This window comes from Gossypium arboreum, chromosome 5, assembly GCF_025698485.1.
Source record: "Gossypium arboreum isolate Shixiya-1 chromosome 5, ASM2569848v2, whole genome shotgun sequence".
In the NCBI taxonomy this organism is placed as follows: domain Eukaryota; kingdom Viridiplantae; phylum Streptophyta; class Magnoliopsida; order Malvales; family Malvaceae; genus Gossypium; species Gossypium arboreum.
Genome location: NC_069074.1, coordinates 1,001,998 through 1,026,236, shown reverse-complemented (window position 1 = coordinate 1,026,236; position 24,239 = coordinate 1,001,998). Strand labels below are relative to the sequence as shown.

At 35.2% G+C, this 24,239-nt stretch overlaps 3 protein-coding genes across 3 annotated transcripts; 2 read left to right on the top strand and 1 right to left on the bottom strand.

The window, feature by feature from the left end:
- Nucleotides 1-2,402: 2,402 nt before the first annotated feature.
- Nucleotides 2,403-4,318, top strand: LOC108484257 (leucine-rich repeat extensin-like protein 4). The gene has a single exon (XM_017787978.2). The coding sequence runs from the start codon at nt 2,810-2,812 to the stop codon at nt 4,052-4,054; it is 1,245 nt and encodes a 414-aa protein (XP_017643467.1). The 5' UTR covers nt 2,403-2,809; the 3' UTR covers nt 4,055-4,318.
- An 8,768-nt stretch (nt 4,319-13,086) lies between these two features.
- On the bottom strand, nt 13,087-15,846 carry LOC108484015 (uncharacterized). The gene is made up of 2 exons (XM_017787618.2): nt 14,879-15,846; nt 13,087-14,019 (listed from the first exon to the last, which is right to left on the bottom strand). Exons 1-2 carry the CDS (start codon nt 15,466-15,468, stop codon nt 13,353-13,355), a joined length of 1,257 nt encoding a protein of 418 aa, XP_017643107.1. The 5' UTR covers nt 15,469-15,846; the 3' UTR covers nt 13,087-13,352.
- A 6,701-nt stretch (nt 15,847-22,547) lies between these two features.
- LOC108485482 (profilin-2) lies at nt 22,548-23,624 on the top strand. The gene is made up of 3 exons (XM_017789331.2): nt 22,548-22,812; nt 22,904-23,041; nt 23,137-23,624. The coding sequence occupies exons 1-3, from the start codon at nt 22,684-22,686 to the stop codon at nt 23,269-23,271; spliced, it is 402 nt and encodes a 133-aa protein (XP_017644820.1). The 5' UTR covers nt 22,548-22,683; the 3' UTR covers nt 23,272-23,624.
- Nucleotides 23,625-24,239: the final 615 nt, after the last annotated feature.

The following is a 24,239-nucleotide window of genomic DNA, read 5'->3' as shown; positions in this document are numbered from 1 at the left end:
CCTTGCCACGGTGCTACTTGCGGACTTGCTTAGTTTTAGAGGGTTTTGAGTGCTACCCTGATGTTTGAAACTCTCCTTAATGCTTCTTAAGACTTCTCCCACCTCTAGGAGCTTTGCTACCCTTGTTGAAGGAGGCCTAACCTTTGATTTCTATAATGCCCCTTTAGTGACTAGGTCATGTTTTGGGCCCTCTCAGTTGTCACCCACGATCTCAGCATGCGAACCATGGCACAAGGTCAACAAAAGATTAAAACTTTGGGTTAGTCTCCATGACCAATTAAAAAAGCGAAGTGATAATGACACAAATGTTAATGTAAAATTTTATAATATTTTGTTTATTAATCTAAAATTCCTACATTTTAATACAATACATATACCTCTAAAATGTTTATGTAAAGCTTTATTATGTTAAAATATATCAATCAATTATTCAATAAATTTGAAATAAACAATAAAAGCGATAATCCTATACATTAAACAAGATCATTTTATGCATATAAGATCAAGTTCCATAAAATCATACATACAAAATAATTCATTCTTTTATATTAATCAATGTGTCATATTTTAAGCGATACAAATGTTAATCTATTAATGTGTATCAATATAATCGATTCCAACCAAAATTTATACAAAAGCAAAACCTAGATTTTATTATATTGAAATGGAACATTTCGGGCGAGTCAAGTGGTAGGACTATGAAATTGAATCCTTTATTTAACACCCAATTGTCTAAGCCAATAGGAACCTTAGGAGGAGTAAATTTAAAAGCAGGAAGTGGTCCATTAGACTAGTTCAGGCCTCATCTCAATCATGGCCCAGAGTTCCGGGTCAAAATTATGCAGTTTCAGTGATGCAGTCGTCTTCGATATAGCAGGACATCACATTATAACGTATAACAACATTATTATACGTGTTTTGTTCATCTTCTTTGAGATAACAATTTAGATACGTTGTCATAAATGAAAATTCAACTGATGCCTTGTCTTTCACATAACCCATAGACATAGATGCTTTAAACAGGTTGATTGCAATGCGACAAGGAAACCCCTTGAATTGTATTTGTCAGATTTCTAGTAACCTATAAATTGCGCTACTGAACTTGCAATCAAAATCCAAAATTAAATATATTCTCTTAACCACATTTTTATTCGTCTGAAACAAAAATCTAGCGAAGAAAAATAATTAATCGAACTAAAATAATATAAAAATTTTTGTATTAGAAGTTAAATTGTAATTTGTTCACTCTTTTAAAAATGTGGATAAATTAATTTATATATGTTAAATCAAAGAGTAAATTCATCTTTCTATTAAAAATTCTATCTATTTCTACTATTAAACACTGGTCCATATATATTAGTAAAAAGTATACGTGGCATCTACTTATTTTGTTAACTACGTTGGTTTTTAACAATAAAAAAAGATAGAAATTTTAACAGATATAACCAATTTACTTTTTAATCTACTATAAATGGATTAATTTGTCTATTTTTTCTTAGTAAAGTCGACAAAATATCAATTTAATTCTTGGTACAAGAACTTTTATGGTACTTTTAACATCAACTATATTAAATTTGAAAATTTTCTTGAAGAAGTGGTTAAAACTTTGGTTTGTTACTTAGATAACATGGGTTCAAACCCTACAATATTGTAATGATAAACAACAAAAAAAAATTTTCTAAGTATAGTAACGAAAAGTACTTAGCAGGATTGCCACTCATAGTGTGACAGTTGAAAGAGGAACTAAAGGAAATACGATATCGGTCCCCTTCTTTTGTTCTGTGAATGCGTAAAAGACTGACCATGGAAGCTTAGCTGCCATCCAATACTGAAATGAAGTTGCATGCGCTTTTACTTTACTCATTCACATGAAATTCTCATGTTTCTTCTCCCCTTAAATGATTACGAGCTTTATATGTACCATACTCCCACCCATCAGACAGGGAAGGGAACATTGCACGTTAACTCACTTTAACAGATGAAAGAATGGTTCGTGCTGTACCATAAACATGAAAAGATTTGTTGGGTGACCCATCGTCAAGGCTCATTGAAAAGCTAGCCCGATTGATAGGGCACCAAAAAAGGAGCAAAAGACCGGTGTTCGTTCCTCGAATCTGTCTCGATGTTAAATGATCGGTAAAAGACATTGGGCTTTAAGTTGTTTAACAGTGTTAGATGAATTTATTTATAAATCACTCAGATCACATCACACAATCAATGCTCCTTAATGTTGTTGGGGATAATGCTATGATCTTTGTTGCTTCTTTATGAGAGGAAGGTTTGGAGGTTGGAGATTGAACAGATAAATGTTTTAAAACCAAATTTAAGCCACTGTCTGTTGTTGATTGGCCAATTTTGCTCATCTTATATACTGCAAAGTCACTTTCTTAAGCTTCACTTAACACTTTCAAAGTTCCTATTTGAGGCCTAAGTATGAAAATCACCATCCCACTAAACTGAGATCCCATTATTCCCGTGCATTTGTAACCTAATAACGCCCTATTCTAGTTGATAGTAGTGACCCTTTATTTGGGGTATGATTATTTTCTTTTCTTACAAATTTAGTAATCAGATTACGCAATAATAAGCAATTATTTTTCTCCAAGGGCACCGTAATATGAAGTCAATATTTGCATACAGAGTTGAGTCATGCAATGATCATAAAAGCCCAAAACTGTTTAAAAAAGAAAGCATTGAAGAGAAATAAGCCCCACAATGTCCTATCATCAATGCAGATTGCAGAAAAGCCTCATTTTTGCACAACCATACAAGCAAACTAACCCCATCTAGGTGTCTTCAACATTGAAAAATGGGGAAGAGCTGGCTCCTCCTGGCTTTTATACTTTGGCAGGTAATTCCAAATGAAGCGGCCATCGCTGTGGGCGGTGGTGTTGGCATTGGTATCGGTAATGCAGGGGGCGTTGGTGGCGGAGGTGTTTGGATTGGTGGGGGAATCGGCAGCAACACCCCAACTCCTTCAGTCCCTTCAGTGTCAAAGCTGAGCAGTGCTTACACTGCTCTCCAAGCATGGAAGTCTGCAATCGCTGATGACCCAATGCGGATTTTGGAGACTTGGGTTGGCTCAGATGTGTGTTCTTATAAAGGGGTGTTTTGTGCAGATCCCCAAGGTGGTGTGGCTTCTGAATCGTTCGTTGCTGGCATAGATCTCAACCATGCAAATCTACAAGGCACTCTAGTTAGTGAACTCTCTGTTCTCACAGATATTTCGATCCTTCACCTTAACAGCAACAGGTTCTCAGGCACAGTTCCCGACAGTTTTAGAGAACTTTCATCACTTCAAGAGTTGGATCTCAGTAACAATCGTTTGTCAGGGACTTTCCCTACAGTCACTTTATACATGCCAAATCTTGTTTATTTGGACCTTAGGTTCAACAGCTTCTCGGGTCCTGTCCCTCAAGATCTATTCAACAAAGGACTCGATGCAATCTTCCTCAACGACAACCAATTCGAGGGTGAAATCCCTCAAAATCTGGGAAATTCACCAGCTTCTGTGATAAACTTGGCTAACAACAAATTCAGTGGGAACATCCCATCTAGTTTTGGCCTCTTGAGTTCAAAATTGAAGGAGATTTTGCTTCTTAACAACCAGTTAACAGGTTGTATTCCAGAAGGAATTGGGCTTTTCTCAGAGATGCAAGTCTTCGATGTGAGCCACAACTCGCTGATGGGTCATTTGCCAGACACAATATCTTGCCTAAATGACATTGAGGTTCTCAATTTGGCACACAACCAGTTATCTGGTGAGCTACCCGACTTGGTTTGTTCCTTAAGGAGCCTCATGAATTTGACAGTTGCCTACAATTTCTTCTCTGGGTTCAGCCAAGAATGCTCCAAATTGTTCATCAGAAATGGCGGTTTTGATTTCTCCCTCAATTGCATCCCTGGTAGAGACATGCAAAGACCACAACCAGAGTGCTCTGGAATACCAGGAAGTGGGCTGAGTTGTCTGAGAATTCCTTCGGCACAGCCTCTTGTTTGCGGGACATTGCTAGGGAACTTGGAGGCTAATCTAACCTCATCATCATCTCCATGAATCTCATTACAAACCAAGTTACTGTCGTTCCACAACAGGTTGGTGATGGTTATCAAATTGTCCCATTCATTTCTTCATGGATTTCAGTCACATCTTTGTTATATTATATTATCTTTGAATGAGTAAGATATGCTGAGGTACTTGAGAAAGCCAGAAAGGGATTTGTAAAGATTATAAATAGAATATTCAGGTAGAACTGAAATACTTGTATAATCGGATCTTGACTATCCAAATGAAAAAGAAAAAAAAATCCGATTAAAAAGACAGTATTTCGTTTGTCTCATTTCTTGTCTGTCTCATTCGCCGTATTCTGATTTTCTGTGCAACTGCAGTTAGGCTCGCTTGTGAATCTAAATGCTCCAAACTCCCATACCCAATGGGCCTATTGTCTTGGGAACAAATTTTAGACTGCTAAATTTTATGACTTGGTTGATAAAATAATGTATGGAAATATGTAAGTTATTGAACAAATGTTAAACAAGATTATTGCATAATAACTAATTTGAATTTTCTTTAAAGAAACCCACACATTGAATTGTTAGCTTAGACTAAGGCCCAGATTGTCATTTTTTTTTCTTGGGGGATTGTTTGCCGTTTAAGCAATGGTAGGTAAAATCATTTGTAATTATGGTTTTGTTTTGGTGAATATCTAATCATGGTTGATCCGCAAAAAGAAAAGTATGGGGAGTCCCACACTGGATTACAATTGCCAAATGTAGATTAATGTGGGCTCATGTTGTCAACTACAAGATTAATGAGCATGAGATTCAAATCCAGTCTTATCCTTAAAAGAACAAACAGATAGCACATCAAGTTACAGTGGACTCACATGAAGCTTATAAGTTCTCTCAGTCCTATTCTTTTCTTTTAGTGAAAAATAGTAAATAATGTCACTTTCGCATTACAGCCCGTACTATAATGACGACACAAGTTACCGAGCAACATAATTTAATTATAAAGATGAAAGAAAACCAAATTAGAAATCGCATTGGCTGCTAAACCAGTAGTATCAAAATCACTTTATTCAACCCTTAATTTTGCGCATCCATTGCTAATCTCTAAATGAACCAACCTCTTGAAAACGAAATTAATTAAATACTAAATCTGGCTACAACTTTTGGGGAACGCACAGTGACAGTGACTGCTCTACCAGTAAAGGTTTGGAGAGGAGTTTTATTTATGAATATGGTTTTTTTCACTAGATAGTGTAAATAAGTAAAAAATGGAAAGGGGAAAAACCAAAGAGGAAAGTGAGGGAGAAAGTGGGAGAAGCGAATCATTCTTTTAACTCTTTCATCAATGACAACATAACTTCACACCGTATTGGTGTTCATCCGCCAAAGCTTTTTTTGGGAACACTTTGATGTTAATAGTCAATTGGTGAGTTCGAAGATGATCGAAATGGATTAAAATATTAGAAGGATTATTTGAATTTGGAGTGTAGACAAGGGATTAGGGTGGCAGCTTTGGCTCCAATACTAATATATCTCTTCCCTTAAAATTTGTTAAATTATGCTTTCATTCCTTACAACTTGTAATTCGTTTCTGATCCTAAAGCAATGTTTTAGCTTGCCCTTGTACTCGCATAATAGGTGTTCATGGGATTTGTTTAGTTTTATAGCTCTTACTTTGCTGATGTAAAATGTTTTTATGAAAATTATAAATTCACATATCAATTTTTTTAGTTTAAATAAAATAATTTTATTAATACTTTGTTTTTCAAAACTTTCGAGGATCGTTCTGGGAATTTATAACCAAACAACAACAAAATATTCTACAAAAAACTACTCCCCTTTTCCAACCTTAGTCTTTCTTATCAATCAATCGGCCCAAGCCTGTAGCCCAGTTTCTTTTGTACAACAGCCTTATTGTACATTCACCGTGTTTCTCGTTGCTGTATAAGTACTTAACAATATTTTTAGGGTTAAATTATTGGTAATGTTAATTGTGTTTAGTTGGTTAAATATAATCAAATGGATGAGATATTTTCGAGTTTTAGGATTGATTCGATGAAAGTTAATTATTAATATCATCAATTCTAAAACCCAAATTGAATATTAAAGAGTTTACAAAATTAATTTTTGATTCCAAATTATATACCTTTTGTTATACATTGATACAAGTTGAACAAAAAACACAAATATCACATTAAAAAAATTAGATACCGATTAAGCCCAATATTTATACATTAAATATATATTTCAAACAACGTAAAGTAAATGCAATTAATTGATGTATTTAATAAGCCTTAGAACACAATGATAAGAATGAGAGACAGGCGATCTTGATAATGGAGAGCCGAGGGTACACAAAATAAAAGTAAAGGCTGTTATGAGTTGGAAATAATTAGTAAAAAAAAAGTTAGTTATTAGTGATTAATGTTTAAGTCAAAAACGGTGAGTTTTGTTTATCTGTAAAACGGGGAGTAGTGTTTAGTTAAACGGTGCGTTTGGCTATAACCGAATTGCCACGTTGTTCTTTGGTCATTTGTCTTTCTTTAAGGGTGCAAGGTGTTTGGAAATTCAGTTATGAAAAATATTGAAGCAAATTCTCTTCTGATAATTTCTTCTCTCTAATTCTTCTTTTCTCTCTCGAAACTATTTTCCCTTTTCTATTCAAATTCCAAGCTCTTATCAAAGTTATCAGAGCTTTCACGATCTCCTAATGGCCGGCGACGGAGTTTCCACACGTCTACAGAAGGAGGTTGGAGGCATGCAGTAAGAAATTTCTAAGCTACAAGAGGAGTTTGTTCGCTTGGAGGCAAAAATAGAAAGTTGATTTCAGGAGTTTAAGGATAAGTTTCGAGCTGATTTACAGGCCTTGTTAGGTCAGTATTTCTGTCCTCCACCTGCGACACACACAAACAAAGGGAAAGGGGTTTTAGGTGTTCTTCTTGGGTTCCTTTGCAAAGAGATAGAGGCGCCACAGGTTCCGGTGGGACCTACTCCGGGGGATTCGGGCAGTGTGCATCCAGAACCAATCACAGTGGGAAGAAATATCTGGGAAGTCAAGCCGACTTGAATGCCCCAAGTTCGATGGCAGTGATTTCCGGGGCTGGTGGACTAAATTAGAATAATACTTTGAAGCTGAAGGAACACCGGAGTCTAGTAAAGTTCGCATCGTGTGTTAAATTTGGAGGGTCGAGCTTTGGAATGGCATCATTTTTACTCTCAGAGGAACGGTGGTCTTCAGAAGTTATCCTGGCCAGCCTACTTAAAAAGTTTGCAAGATCATTTTGGATTTGGTCAATTCGGGAATCCTATGAAGGAATTGGTAACTCTGAAGCAACAAGGTACAGTAGAACAGTATCAAGATATGTTTGTTGGGATATTGAACCAATTACATTTGCCTGAAGCTTATGCCCTTAGCATTTTTATTAGTAATCTAAAAACTGAAATTAGTCACTACCTTGAATTATTCGAACCCTCAACTTTGATAGAAGCTTTCCAGTTAGCTAGGAAGATTGAGGTGCTTTTGTCTTGTTTGGGAAGAAAATATGCCATGCCTGCGAGTACCTCTTCTAGATCTCTACCCAACCCGTCTGTAATATCTGGTTACTCTTCAACTCCTACTAGGTCTGTTGTGGGCTCACAGACTTCTAGTAGTGCACCAATTACCAAATTGGGGCCTCGATCCATTTCACCAGATTTGATGGCGGAGCGGAAATAGAAGGGGTTATGCTTTTGGTGTGGAGCTAAGTATCAACTGGGGCATAAGTATGTTAGGTCTCAGCTATATCAAGTATTGTTGGATCCTTTGTCTGACATTGATGAGAATGTGATGGGCGTCAAATCCACCAAAAATAATTCCTACAAAATAGCTCTAATTAGTAGTAGAGCGGTAGTAGGGTCGAGTCCACATGGATTGGATGCGATAATCAACTTTTGAGTCTGGCTTATAAATAGGATGTCGTGCCAAGAGTCGTGGCTAGAGTCGTGCCCATGACTCAAAACGTACCAGCTGAAAAAAAAGTAAATAAATAAGTAAAGTGGGGGATTTTGAAATTGATTAGAAATTAAATAATTAAAACTGCTAAGATAAATAATTAAATAAATCAAAAATTAAATTGGGATTTGCAGTCAAATGTAATGAGCCTTAGCCTTAGACTCGGTCAATTTCGTGTTGAGAATCGATCCTCGAAAATTAATCTTCTCCTCCGATCGATAAGCTGGTTATAGCAGTTGAGAACGTCCTAACCACCAATTCTTCCTCTAGTAGCTGGTTCCGGTATGACCTGCAAACCAACCCTTACCGATTATCTAACCAAGATACACGTGTTCCCAATTCAAGATTCCGATAGCCTTGCATTCTGAAGAACCCAACTCGAATCAACGGCCTCAACCGCGTGGGTTGTTTAAACCCGATCACCTCTTCCTCGATTTGTTCTCGAAAATCCGAATACAGTACGGCGGACTCGAATCTCCAACTGTAAGCAAACACAACTCCAAACCAACGTGCACTTTGACTTGAAATTGAATTGAACTTTAAGGGATGATTGGTCTGTCCCGATACTTAGGAAAACGGTGAATACCGATTGGAAGGATTTTAGGCACGAGTACGAATCTCACAATTCTCGACCGGAAAGAACACCGGCCTAAAGCTAAGAAAGAATTTAGTGGAGCATGAATTTATTCATGCTTGAAAGTGGAAGATGATAAATTTATGTGGAAGGTGATGGAAAGTGAAAAGGAAAAGTACTTGGAAGGCAATTAGCCCAATTTGAGAAAATAAACAAAACCAATTGAAAAGTGGCAGAATGCTAAACTCCAATTGGAAAATGGAAAAGGAGAGTATTTCTATTCCAAGTAGAAGTAGGAATACAAAAATAAGAGATGATTTTATAAGAACTAAAAGCCCCTATTTATATAGATAGGGTTTACTAAAAATAACTAAATCCTAAAATAATAAAATAAAATAAAAATAATAAAACAAAATAAAATAATATCTTCTATTTTTAGCTTTTTACAAAGTCAGAACTGATGTTAAATCCTTGGCCTTCCCATCTTTACGATTTGGCCCCAACTCAATGATTTGTCCTTCAATTTGGCTCATTTTTGCTCGTTTTTGACCAATTGCATCCCTGACAAGATTAAATCATAAAAACCAATTAAGCAGGGATTAATTCAGAAATAAACCAAATTGACACAAGAATTTTGTAAATTAATGTGTTTATCAGAATGGTTTAGAAGAGGAGTCTTCCAAATCGCCAGTTATTTCACTACATGCTCTTACTGAGTTACAAGGACACAATACGATGAGAGTGGTTGCTCGAGTGGGTTTCACTTGGGCTATCATCTTAGTAGACTTTGGTAGTACGCATAATTTTATTGATGCCAGGTTGGTCAGTAAGCTTTCATTACCAGTAACTCGTCAAGAGCAGTTGAAAGTTTCAGTAGCAAATGGTAGTTGCCTGTTCGAATACGTAAGGGAGTTTCATGGAAAGTTCAAGGCTACCATTTCGAAACCGACTTGAAGGTCTTGCCCTTGAAAGGGTGTGATATAGTATTGGGGGTTCAGTGGCTGCTGGAATTGTGTGATATTGTTTGGAATTTTAGCTCTTTGACCATGCAATTTATGGTTAAGGGCCAACCTTGTGTCATCTATGGTATTATGCCTGGTTCATTAGCAGGGGAGAATGGTGGTTCGGATTCAAAATGTTTTGTGGCTGTGGGACAAGCTTTGGGACCCTATACAGTAGTCATGAGTTCACCAGAGCAAGTGACACTTTTGGCTTTCGACATAAGTGATTCGAAGGAACAGTTGCAGCTGTTACTGGCAAATTTTGATGATATTTTTCAAGTTCTAAAAGGCTTACCTCCATATAGGTTACATGACCATAAAATCCCTTTGAAGAATGAAGGAGTGGTCATTAAAATGCAACCGTATAGATATCCAGCTATTAAAAAGAATAAGATGGAGAAGTTGATTCGGGAAATGCTTCAAGCTGGGATAATTCGAGATAGCAATAGCTCGTTTGCCTCTCCAATAGTAATGGTCAAGAAGAGAGATGGCAGCTGGAGGTTGTGTGTTGATTACAGGCAATTAAACCAGCACACGATTAAGGATAAGTTTCCCATTCCTATAATTGAAGAGTTGTTGGACGAACTCGGTGAAGCTAGAGTATTTTCTAAGCTGGATTTGAAGTCCGGATATCATCAAATTTGGATGTGGGAACCCGATGTGCATAAGACAGCGTTTCGAACGCATGAAGGGCACTACGAGTTTCTTGTAATGCCTTTTGGCCTCACTAATGCCCCCTCTAGTTTTCAAGCGCTGATGAATTCAGTTTTTAAGCCTTTGTTGAGGAAGTTTGTCCTAGTGTTCTTTGATGACATCCTCGTGTATTCGAAGTTGTGGTCTGAGCATTTAGAGCATTTGCAGGAGGCCTTTCTCATCTTAAGGAAACAACAATTGTTTGCTAAAAAAACTAAATGCTATTTTGGCACTTCTCAAATCAAATATTTGGGGCATGTGTTGCATGCTGGTATGGTTTCTATGGACAAATCAAAAATCGAATGTATCTTTTCTTGGCCGGTTCCTAGTTCAGTGAAGGAGTTAAGAAGTTTTCTCAGCTTTTCTGGATATTACAGAAGGTTTATTAAGGATTATAGGGTGATAACCAAACCTCTCACTGAATTGTTGAAGAAAAATGGATGGAGTTGGTCAGATCAAACTTCAAGGGCCTTTCAAGTATTAAAAGAAGCTCTATGTGCAGCACCTGTCCTAGTATTGCCTAACTTTCAACTCGAGTTTACTGTTGATACAAATGCAAGTGGAATAGGGATTGGAGCAGTGTTGCAATAGCAAGGGAGGCCAGTGGCCTTCTTTAGCAAAGCTTTGGGGATACGGCATCAAGTCTTATCAATTTATGAGAAGGAGATGCTTGCGGTTTTACTAGCTGTTCACAAGTGGCATACGTATTTGGTGGGGCGACATTTCAAAATTCACACTGACCACCAGAGTTTGAGATTCTTATCCAATCAGATGGCTATTACTCCGTTCCAGCAGCGACGGGTAGCTAAAATGCTCGGGTATGATTTTGAAGTCTCGTATCGAAAAGGCATCAACAATAGGGTGGCTGATGCTCTTTCTCGTCAACCCTAACTGGATCAGTGCCAATGTTTTCAAGTTTCAGTTAGTTCATCCATTTCGGGTCTGTTGGAGCAAGTGCAACAGTCATATACAACAGATGATAAGTTGTACCACATCATACAAACTATTCAACAGCAGCAAAATCAAAACCCGAAATATTCATGGGATGATCGGTTCTTGAGAAGAAAAGGGAAGATTGTGGTGGGTAAAATATTGCAATTGAGACAGGAACTGTTTCATCATTTCTATGCGAGTGCAATGGGGGACATTCAGGCGTGCATGCTACTAAGAAAAGGATGTCTAGCTTGTTATATTGGAAAGGCCTCACCACTGATGTTAAAAAATGGATACGAGAGTGTGTAATCTGTCAGAAATGCAAAGGTGAGACTGTTGCATCTCCAGGACTTCTTCAGCCCTTACCTATTCCTGAGAGAGCTTGGTCAGTGATTAGTTTGGACTTCATAGAGGGGTTACCACTTTCCAACAGGAAAAACTCTATACTCGTGGTGGTGGATCATTTGACCAAATATGGTCATTTTTTGGCTCTTTCTCATCCATTCACTGCTAAAGATATGGCACAAAATTTTTGAACCATGTGTACAAGCTCCATGGTATGCCCGATGCAATTATATCGGACAGAGATAGGATCTTTCTCAGCAATTTCTGGCAAGAGTTGTTTCGACAAGCTGGCACCAAACTTCTATTATCCACCGCGTATCAACCCCAAACAGACGAGCAAACGGAAGTATTGAATCGATGTTTGGAGAATTATTTAAGGTGTATGACTAGCAAAACACCTTCAAAATGGTTCAATTGGTTACCCCTAGCTGAGTGGTGGTACAATTCGTCTTTCCATTCTTCGATTCAACTTACCCCATATGAAGCCTTGTATGGGAAAATTCCACCTCAACACATGCCCTACTTGGCTGGAGCTTCCTTGGTTGCAGTGATAGACAGAAGTTTGCAGGCTCGAGAGGCAGCAAGGAAACTATTGCAGTTCCATTTGAAAAGGGCTAAAAACCTTATGAAATAGTTTGCTGATAAGCACCGATCAGAAAGAAGTTTCCAACTGGGTGATTTAGTGTATTTGCGACTGCAACCTTATAGGCAACAGACGGTCAGAAAGATTCTTAATAAAAAACTATCTCCTAAGTATTATGGCCCTTTCCCTGTGATCAAAAGAGTAGGGGCAGTAATATACACTCTTCAACTACCTCCAGGGTCTCGTATACATCCCACTTTTCATGTTTCCCAGTTAAATAAACACATATGATCGACGCCTGCTCAAGCTTCCTTACCAATGGTGGATATCCATGATGCATTACAGAAGGAACCGGTGAGAATTGTGGATAGAAGAATCGTGAAGAAAGGAACTCAAGTTATTACGGAGGTGTTAGTGGAATGGGTAGACTCTTTCCCTAAAGATGCAACTTGGGAATCAAAACAGTTTGCAGACCAGGTTTCCTCAGTTTCATCCTTGAGGACAAGGATCTTTTCAAGCTGGCAGCAATTGTTATGAGCTTGAAATAATTAGTAAAAAAAAAGTTAATTATTAGTGGTTAATGTTTAAATAAAAAACGGTGAGTTTTGTTCATCTGTAAAACGGGGCGTAGTGTTTAGTTAAACAGTGCGTTTGGCTATAACTGAATTACCACGTTGTTTTTTGGTCATTTGCCTTTCTTTAAGGGTGCAGGGTGTATGGAAATTCAATTATGAAAAATATTGAAGCAAATTCTCTTCTAATAATTTCTTCTCTCTAATTCTTCTTTTCTCTCTCGAAACTATTTTCCCTTTTCTATTCAAATTCCAAGCTCTTATCAAAGGCTTAAAGTACAAAATAGAAACTTGAATTAGCCATAAAGTAGATTCAATAGTTCATAAAGATAAAAGCTGTTTGATGGAAGTAAGGAATGAAAAGGTAAAAAGCATGAACAAAACAATGAAACAATTGAATTCTTTTTTTTCTATACAATTTCAGGTCTGTAAGGTATGAACCCAACAACAAATCAAAGAAATGTTCCCTGTATTTTGTGTTGAAAAAACATACACACACACACACTCAAACAAAAGATTAAAAACTCAGATGATCAACAGGCACACCCTCGTACAAAAGAAAAAGCTTTGAATAAAAAAATATATATGAGGGGAAAAAAGTAAATAATTAAGGACTGAAAAGAAGGGAAATTTGCAGTGAATTAGGGGTTTTTTAAGAGAAAGAATCATGTTCATGATCATGGCAAAGCTCCTTCCTGAGTTTACGTGAGAAAAGTTGGCAAGCATCCATGCTAAGATCAATGGCAGCTGATAGTGCGATAAACAGTGCAGCATCAGCCATACATGTCACATGTTGCATCCCAACTTGTACCACTGGTTTGCTAACTTTTCCTTCGCCTTCGACAGTGGCGCCCATCACGAATCCTTTAACCGGTGACCTTGAACTCAATGCTGAGGGGTCTCTTGATACTCTCCTATCTATACAAAATTGGCCACCCTTTTTGATACTCATTGTAGCTTCAGCAATTGGGATTCCGTTGTTAGGGCCATTTTCAGTGACGAGTTCAAACTTGTAGCCTAAGCCATCGATAGGACCTCGTTCACGCCATGCCTCCAGACGACCCCATGGTTTCCAGCTGCTGACGGAGAAGCCGTTTGGGCGGAGAATTAGCCATGCACCAGGGTTCGATCTGGAAACACGGTCCGACCCCGGGGAGGGTACAAATGGAGTGATCATTGAAGCAGCTGCAACAGGAGAGCCTGATAGATCATGTATCATTATCATCCACCCCTTCCTCTCCCTTCCTTGCCTTTCCTTTTCACCTGAAAATGTTCTCATCCATCCTCTATTCTTGTTGCTAAAATCCGGCGGTAGGGATCTGGTCAAACAATCGTATAAAAAATTAAATTTGAAAAAGAAAATCTAATTAAACTAAACATGATTCCATCAAATGGGAAAATGAAAACTGCCAATCAAATATTTGAGCACATGGGAGAGAATCAAAGGTGACAGTTAGGGAGATATGGAAGGGAATTGTCCGTTTGACATCAACTAGTACACTATTATTTTACTTTCAAGTATCATTAAAAAGAGATTTTATTCTCAGGCAGATAGTTTTCTAATAAAATTGAAAGTTGACACAGGGTTCTTCAAGCGAATATGATAACTGCATTAATAGTTGAACATGTAAATTAGCCCAGAAATGCTGTCATAAAGAAACAAGCAGTGACAAAGGAGAGATCAAACATGTAATTTGGCCATTTTGGCTGTGATATTCATGCCAAAGCAAAACCTTATCAGATTCTGTACCTTTTTTTTTGAATGCTAAAGGTCAGGTCAGGTCAACTAATCTAAGGTTCTTTTCATTTCCATGAAATTCCATTCATTAAAGTTTCAATTAAAGCCAATATTTCAAAAATGGATAATGCCAGAGCCAACCTGTACTCAGATGGAAAAAGACAGACTTTTCCATCAACAATTTGGCGTTGATCTATTAATTTTCATGTTAAATCTTTAAAGACCCCCCAAAAAAACAAGGAAAATTAGATAAGGTGTTGTAAACTAGTGGTGTTGGGTAACTTGGACATGTTCGTGCAAATTATTGCTACAATTACTAAAGCAGAAGCGACAATCACAGATGGCTAACAGTAACGGAAACCCAAATCCATGGCAATGGAAGTGTGAAGCTCACTGAAATGAACCGTATTGAAAATGAAAAAGGAAACGGAAGAAGTTACCGAGATCTTGAACGATCGGCGCTAAATTTGCAGCTGAAGACGGGTTGTCTAATGTTGCCTTGAATTTGAAACACGACGGGGCTACATTCCGGTTCACCGCCGAATTGGAAAACGAACCGGGGATCTGGTTCAGACTTGACCGTTAAGTGGAGCTTAGCGGTTGGCTTTTCCGGTTCGTTACCCAGTTTCATCCACCCATTTTGGAACACGGAAGGCCTGGCTTGTGACACACCCAAGTCCAGGGTGACCTGAACCCGACCCACCAGCTTCCCACTGCTGACGCCGCACGTGTGGCCCATCCGCCCAGTGTAGACTTCGATACGTAGCGCGACAGGCTTGCCGGATAAACGCCGGAGAGTCAAAGCATCGAGGTGGAAACCGGCGGCCGAAGTAGAGGATTCAGGAGGGGAATCACCGGAGCTGTTGCTGAGAGGCAACAAAGCTGTTTGAGAGGGGAAGTTTTTGAGTCTCAATTTGCAAAAACACGGCGTCGTCGTGGGGTAAACGCCGGAACCGGCTGGTTTGGTGGCTTGTGGGAGTTTCAAAGCCAATGATTCGACGATTAAACGAACAAATGGGCATGGATCCATCGTACAAAACAAGTGATTGAAGAGAATTTTGGGTGGGACTTTGGTTTAAAAGAACAAAGGTAGCTCGAAATGAACGCCGTAGACAGTGAAGAGCTTCGTAAACATCTAAGCTTAGGGGCTGAACTGTGAAAAGTCTGGAAGTCGGCTCTACAGCAAAACCTCCTCTAATGTTTTTCCCTTCCTCTTGTCTGTCTCTTTAGCAACTTTCAGTGTTTTGTTATAGACATTGTAGCATGTTTGGTGGTTTTTGTGGCTTTGTATTGGTCGGCTTTAGTTTGTTTGTTCTCGCGGGAAAAAAAAGCGATAAAAGGAATTTGGTTGATTTTCTCGACGATTTGGACTGTGATTTGACCCGCGAATTAGGAAGTTTATTGGTACTTTTATACACAAAAGGAAACCAATAAAGAAATAATTATGTTTCACCATTATGAATTACGTGAATTAAATTGTTGCAACTAATCCAGAAGTGGGCAAAGCAAGGATGTATGATTGATATTCTTTTATAAAATTTATAAAAATTTTATTTTTAAATAAATGTATGTTGATCAATATTAAAATAAATTTAATATATTTTATTATTCTAATAGTCATTAAAAATAACATTTTATTTTATTTATATCATCAATAATTCAATTAAAAATCATTAATGAGTATTGATAACAGACTAATGTTGAATTTCCAGTACATTAAATTCTTGAAATTAACTTTTACGAATGTTTCTGAAGCACCAGTTGGCAAAATTAAATGATAACCAAGAAAAGAAAGAGATGATAAATTGAGGAGAAAAGGAGTTTTAATATCGAGGAGAAAAAAATAAGGGGCCCATCACAGCTGGGTTAAGGCTGGCAAAATTGGAAGGCTCTGCCTAGCTGGACTTTTGATTTGGTGTGTGTGTGTTGGTGATCTGACCCTCAGTCACGGAATTTTCTTTTCCATTCCTTCCAAATACTATCAGCATCTCACGGATTGTTGACGTGGTATTCGCGCCCGTCTCCTTATTTCCATCCTCGCCGTTTTCTTATGACGGCGCTAACAGATTTTTATTTTATCTATAATTTTCAACTTGCTTTGTCTTTTTTTCATATTTTTATTTATATTTTTCAAGGATTTCTTAGTGGATAAGCTATTAAAAAATAGCTGTAAAAAAAAAAAAAGAAGAAGAGAGAAAACATTTTAGTTGCAATTTAGACACCTAATAAACTAAAAACATTTATATAAGTCAAACCATTTGTTTCATATATTGTTATATTTTCTAGCTGTTGATGCACCGAACCCATACTCCAAAAAAAAAAAATTCACGTTGATTAAGGAAAGGTTAATAAACGACGAACAGAAAACAACAGATTCTGATATTTGATCTGTTTCAATCATGGCCACTAATCTTTTTTTCTTTTAAGAAATCAATGGAAATGATCGTAGAAAAATTAGATAACTTTTTTAAAATAATAAATTTTCACTTCGCTCTGAGCTGTGACGTGTGACTCAAATTCACCCAATGCTGTCTCGAAAACTATTAACATTCGTAAAAGTATATTAAGAAAATTAATTTTGAATGATTTATCATTACGACTTTTGATCCATTGATTAGATTTAGGATGATAATGTATTGTTGAATTTTATTAAAACAAACAACGCTATCTAATCCAACTTTATTTATTAAGAATCATGGTATGATTGAAATAAAATAAATTTATAAAAATAATAAATGAGATTTTTGTTAAAATGATAAGTTATAAAAATCTTCAAAATCATAATATTTTATGTTTAAATTTGTATATTTTTATTTTTAATATAAAAATATAAAATATTTTAAAATAATATAATTTAAATGGTAAAATAACGATATTCTAATTATTATCAAAATGAGTTAATTACGATGAACTTTGTGACAAAATAATATAATATACATTAAGCTTTCGCTGGTATTGTTTTTTATATGAAAATTTCAACCACAAAAACACCAAAATATAATGACCCAAAGTCTTGGATCAAATGCCATGCAATCTTCACTTTTACCCTTTTGTTTTTTTCCCACCTTTCATGTAACCCCAATCTTTTGGTAATCCCAACATGATTATTTACCCATAATTTCACCTGTCCTTTTTGCTTCTTTTTCAAACCTTATCCCTTTTGTTTTTGCCTTTAATTTTTTTTTTCTTCCATAATCCAAGACCGACACCCAACTATTTGTTCCATTACAGTGTATGTGGGAGGCAAGCGTGAAGGCCTAGCATGAGCATCCCCCCAATCCCCATTGCTTCTTTATTAACTCTTTTAACCCCCCCCCCCCCCCCAATCATCTTTGTTTCGTTACTACGCTACTATATGCTTTCATATTGGTCCATCCTCAATTTAATTTAGAAATGATAACCTTTTTTTATTTTTTGCATTTTGCATTTTTCCTTATTTATCCATGTTTCAAGAGTCTAGTTGAAAATGGGTGAGATTCATATCGTAGAAATTGGGTCGAGACTTGATATATAGAGGGAAATGGTGGGTCACGTGGGTGTCATGCATGCGTAGCAAGATGACATGGCACGATAGGATTGGTTATTACTTGGGAGTTTTGTGTGGAATATTGCTCGTTTGATGAGGGACCAAATTAAAGGGGATATATCTTTTCATAACTTGAACGAAAATAGTAGACTGGAGAATTAATGAAAGGATTATTATCCATGGCCCAGTTGCCTCTACCTATGTCGTTACTTTCACTGTTTCTTCTACCACTTTCCCTTCCCTTTTTCTCGAGAAAATAGATTAATACTTGGACTAGTACTATCTATATCTAACTCAAAGAAAAATAACTTCTATCAGTTAACTTTTCATGTTATCATCAATGCACCAGTTATTTTATTCTTGATTATTTGTTTTCAATCTGTTCAAGTTTTATCAAGTGTCAAATTATACAAGAATTTTACCTCATAAGTATAAGGGTCGGTTTGTATCTGATCCAGTAGATACACATTAAGAAAAGTCATCAATAAATTAATAATTTTTGTACTAATAGGTCTCAGATCATTCGTCGCATCTTTAACCTATAGAAGTAAAACGAACACATTAGAAAATACTGCAGAGAGTGAAAAAAATTGTCAACTGTTGATTAAATTATGCAAAGTATTGAAGAAGATATAGGACATTACATGTGTGCAACATCAATGGGTTTTTTTTTTTTTAACGTTGTCAAGCTTCACATCAAGACAATATACTTTGTCTTCCCAAATTTTCTTTTATATTTTTATTTTGTTAAACCAATTAGCTGTCTGGACCCATAGGAAGATTGGAGAGAGAAAGCAGGAAATCTTGTTCAAAAGTTGTTTTAATTTGATCTGTATTATGGGTCTATGCCTCTCTTCTCCGGTCGTCGTGTTCGGTCGTTCTCTACGGTCCATAAAAATCGCAACCCGACGAGAGAAAAGCAATGGTAGAGCATTATTAACATGATGATACCAGCTATGAAGCAAAACAAGGAGTTGGCAGACAGGCAAGTGGTGACTTGGGTAGTATCTTATAGTCTGATTTCGTGCAACAAAGAGAAGGGTCCCCCTTTAAATATTGGACCTACCACAGTCAATTATTCTGATAATCATGATCTTATGGGTTGGTTCTCTGTTTTTATTTTATTGTTAAGGCAAAACATAAATTATGCTGCTTTTTTATTAAAAACAAAGATGAGGGGAATTCTCTCTTAAGAACTCTCCATGCCGGGCTGTTATAATCATAATTTGGTTCAACGAATGTTGAGGTCTTAATCTTGTAAACATGTAGGGCATACAAAGTGAAGAAAATAGGGAAAAAAAAAACTGTTTATGAATGACTTGTGTTACTTTAAGAAAAAAAATCATGGCAAAAAGTGAAAGAAAGTGTCGAAATTACAAATCATAATTGCTTCGATTAGGTGCTTAACGAGGTCAAGCTTTCATTATTTTACCATAGGAATAGTCAAATAGAAAACTATAATGCATCGAAAATAGTCAATTCTGTTCGCTTTTATTGACGGTCGATTGTCATATGTCCTTGATTTTTCGGTTGGTTATTTAGAATCCTAAATTATTAAGAGAAAGAATTGTATGAAATTATAATTTCACGTTATTTTTATTTTTTTTAATAACAAAATGACAAATTAGATTTTCAATTTTTCCTTTTAAAAAAATTTAAATTCAATTAAAAATACTAAAATTAAAAGAAAAAAATCATAATTTCATATAATTTGTTCTGAGTTACTAAAAGCGGCTTTTATGTATGAAATAATATTTGTGGTGTTGGAGCTTAGGCTCATACTCGTGGAATGGTGACCTGAGAGGCATCAGATTTTAGTCTAACTAGCAACAGAGTTGAGAGTAAAAAGGGTTTCAGGGCTTTTATCTCTAGGGTTTATATGCTTAAATTATGTCTGCCTAACAGGCCAGTTGTGGTAACAAACAAGAAACAACTTACTTTTGGGCTCTTTGGACATAGTAACAACTAAGTTTTTCTATTTTTTGGGCTTTTGGACCTAGCTTTTCTTTGGGCTTTAATCTAATTAGTTCTAGGTATAATTTGTAATATCCAAGCATGGCTAGATTTTATTTTATTTTTTTCAATTGATCATTTCATTCTATAGAAATTAAACATTAAGCCCGAGCAAAAGGAAACTAAGGACTCCAAATGGGGTAATTATCAAAATTATAAATTTTAATTTTATATAATTTTATATATGAAATTTTAATTGACTCAATTTTATAAATTATTAATAACATTATCGAATTAGTACTATTTTATATTATTATATTATATACATAAACATTTATATTAATTTAATATAAAATAAATATATGCATTCATGAACTGCAATTTATAAATAAAAATAATTACAGTAGTGAAAATCATAAATAAAACAAAAAGAAAGATCGACAAGCACAACATTTAAGAATTAAAAAAAAAAACATTTCCTTTGATTCAAATTCGAAAACAATCAATGCAGAAAACCCCTTTCGTGCTTCATGAATTATTCAAACACTTAAAAAAAAAAAAAAAACCTACGCAACAAAATCAAAACTTCTAAAATGGAATCAAACAAAACTCAAAGAACATTTTTGTCATTTTACCTTGACAAGTACTCCAGTGGAAGAAGCAAGGGTAGATCTTTTATGTTTTGATTCTCCATATAAATTGTGAGACCCCATTTTGTTTATAAATATCATATTTAGTATTATTTTTAGTTTTTTTATTATCAATATTGTTATACAAATAATATAAAATGCATGATACGTCCGCTATCAATTTGAAGAGTTTACTCGTTATTTGTATCATTTTATCTTTTTTGAAGAATATCTAAAATACGTGTAGTCTTAAGGGAGTTACATGTCATCATGCATTACACCTAGTTACCTTTAACACGTCACATTAGTAGATCGTACCTTATATATATATATATATATATATATATATGAATGAATCAATCTTAATGACAAAATATAACAAACACTCAACAAATATAATATGAATAAAAAAATAAAAAATACAAAATTTGAATGGATATGATTTAAATACCAAACAAAAACTCTATTTAATAGGTGAAATTCTTTTTAGTCAATCATAGGATAATTCTCTCATAACATGCTCGTATTTTATAAACTGCAAGTTTAGAGGATAAATTCTAACTTCATTTTCACAGGCCAAAATTCCAATCAAGTTTGGTCTACACCTTTTAAAGATGGATCACTTTTTTTGAAAACTTTTCTTTTTCGCGACGCCTTTTAAAATTTACAATTATTTCAAAAACATATTATATATTATTTTTAAAGGAATTTATAAGTTGAAACCAAACATAAATAATATATGTTTAATCACTATAATTACATATAGTTTTATACAAAATATAACGGACTAAAATCTAAATAAAATTCACACATAATTAAATCTAAATCTCATAAGGTAGGAAATATCCTATTATTATTATTATTATCATTATTATTTATACAAATAACAAACTATTATTATGTGAGACGGATGTAATTCTTTAATTTTTAAAAAAATAGTTGTCGAATTAGTGTGGATATAAGCTTTTAAATATTTTTATATAATATATCTTTGAAAAACTTAATCAGTTTTCTTATAGAAACTACATCCTAAAATATTTACAATTTTTAAAATTCATCAAAACTTTAAAACTTTTATATGTATATCTACATATATGATAGGTACGAGGCAAAGGATTAATTTGTCATTCATGTACTAAATTCAAGGTAGTCTAGTTATCTTTTAAATTAGGGTGAATTTCACTAAATTATTAGTAATCTTAAGTTTTGGTTATTTGACTTCAAAAAGATATAAAATGGTCATTGAACTATTCTAAAAACTCTTATTCAAGTCATTGAACTGTAAAAATCGATATTTTATGACATTAATTGTAAAAATTGATATTTTATGACATTCTCTATTTGTACCGCACTAATAAAAAGTTTCATTCTTAGTTTATTATACAATTCAATTTTTTTCAATAAAATAATTTTGAATGTCATGAATTTGCGAACAAAAATCTAAAAAGTTCTATTTTTCAATATTTGATATTGATTGTTAAATTGACTTGGATTTAAAAACATGTTCTTCTACTTATCGATGAGTATTAATCTATCATATCAATTATCGAATTGATGCTTGAAGCTTGCTAGCTAGATTTTTTTAAAAAAATTAATAGCTTAATGACTTAAATAAAAATTTAATAGTTCAATTATTTAAATAAAAATTTCAAATACTTTAATAACCATTTTAAAATTTGTAAAATTTAATAGTCAAAATATATATTTAATAATAATTTAGTGAATTTTGATGAAATTTTCCTTAAGAAATGGTGCAAATGACGTAAACGTAAAAATAGAAGAAAAGAATGTGGGCAATAAGACACGTGAAGAGTGAGAGAGAAAAGGAAAAAAAAAGGGAAAAAAACAAAAGAAAAAGTGTGCGGGACTTGGGAAGGGTCTATGGGGGCTTATATGGGTTGCTAAAATAAAGGCGGACGTGACTGGTAGTAATGAAAATAAGCAAAATGGACGGTTGAGAAATCATCACATCAGCTTTTTCAATGCCCTTCCCCCTACCTTCACTTCCTTATTTATCGTCTCCCCCCCCTTCCCTTCCCCATTCACCATTACCCTTCTCCCCCTTTCCTCCCATATTCCTCTTTCCCAATACCCTTTCACCCTTGCTAATAAAACCACCTTATTAACATACCTAACCATGTCGTGGCAAACCTACGTTGATGAGCACTTGATGTGTGACATCGATGGCACTGGTCATCACCTCTCTGCCGCTGCTATCGTTGGTCATGATGGCAGTATCTGGGCTCAGAGCTCTAACTTTCCCAAGGTCATGATCACTCCTCTTTCATTATTTATTCCCCGTCTTAGATCATCATCATCGTTATCTGGTTTAAGTTTTCCTTTGGTTTCGATTGCAGTGTCAGCCCAAGGAGATCACTGACATCATGAAAGATTTCGAAGAACCAGGTCACCTTGCCCCTACAGGCTTGCACCTTGGTGGCGCAAAGTTTATGGTCATTCAGGGTGAGCCTGGTGCTGTCATTCGTGGAAAAAAGGTGATTATATATACATACATGCATGCTAGCTTTAATATATTATACTAGAAAAAATCTCAAAAAACTGTGTGTGTTGTAATATATGACGTGGGCAGGGATCTGGAGGGGTGACTATTAAGAAAACAGCACAAGCACTTGTGTTTGGGATATATGAAGAACCAGTGACTCCGGGGCAATGCAACATGGTTGTGGAGAGGTTGGGCGATTATCTTGCAGAACAGGGCCTGTAGTCGACCACCTAGCTTTTCATATTCAATGCCTTAATTCCCCCATATATTTTTGTTTCTTCTTTTTTAAGTCTTGGATTCCGAGTAATTTGCGTTTTCTTCCATTGAAAAACTATATACGGTTTGGTAAGATGGTTTGATTGGCATTTGGACTTGGGTTGATTTGAGTTGTTTTCTTCACCATATCCGTTTGTTTTGTTTTCTTAATTTTTTGTTCTTGGGTTCTGTTTGTATTTATAATCCCCCATCAGCCATCAGTGATTGCGGGGTTTTTGTTTTTGGTTTTATTTTTTCCTTTTGGTTGGCACTATTTGATGCCACTATATATATATAAAGAACGTTTGAACTTTTCTGAATATTCCCCTATGTTGTTCGGAAGAAAAAAAAGAATATGCCCCCATGAGAGAATCAGATTTCAGGTTCCTTGATCACCATTTCTTCCACCTCAACATCAATGTTTTTTTTTTTCTCTTTATTTTTATAGTCTGTTCCACGTTTTGAATTCTAATTTCCGAGAATATCTGGATTTCGATCACTTCAGAAAATATCATGATAAGTTTCCTTTCACTCCCTATATATCAGGATTGGGTTAACTGATATTACATATATTGGTGGGTAAGAATACATTTCCAGCCTATTTTTTTAATCATTTTATATCTGTATAGTATACTTCTCAATCCTTGAATCTGTTTTGAAAATTTATTTAATTATATTTTATAAAATGGAAAATTTTTATTATTTATTTGTTTTTAAAATATATTTAAATGTATTATCCTTATTAAAATAAAATAAAAATAAAAGCATCAAGGCTCCATAACATGCAAGTATGCTTATAAAAGAACAGTAAATAACTAGTCTTAATTTCCAGCTGGCTACTTACCTGCAAGACTTAATTCTCTACAATCAACTTAACTTTTTTAGAATTTAAAATTGCCTTATTAATATCTCCTTCTTCCATATACCATTTGAAA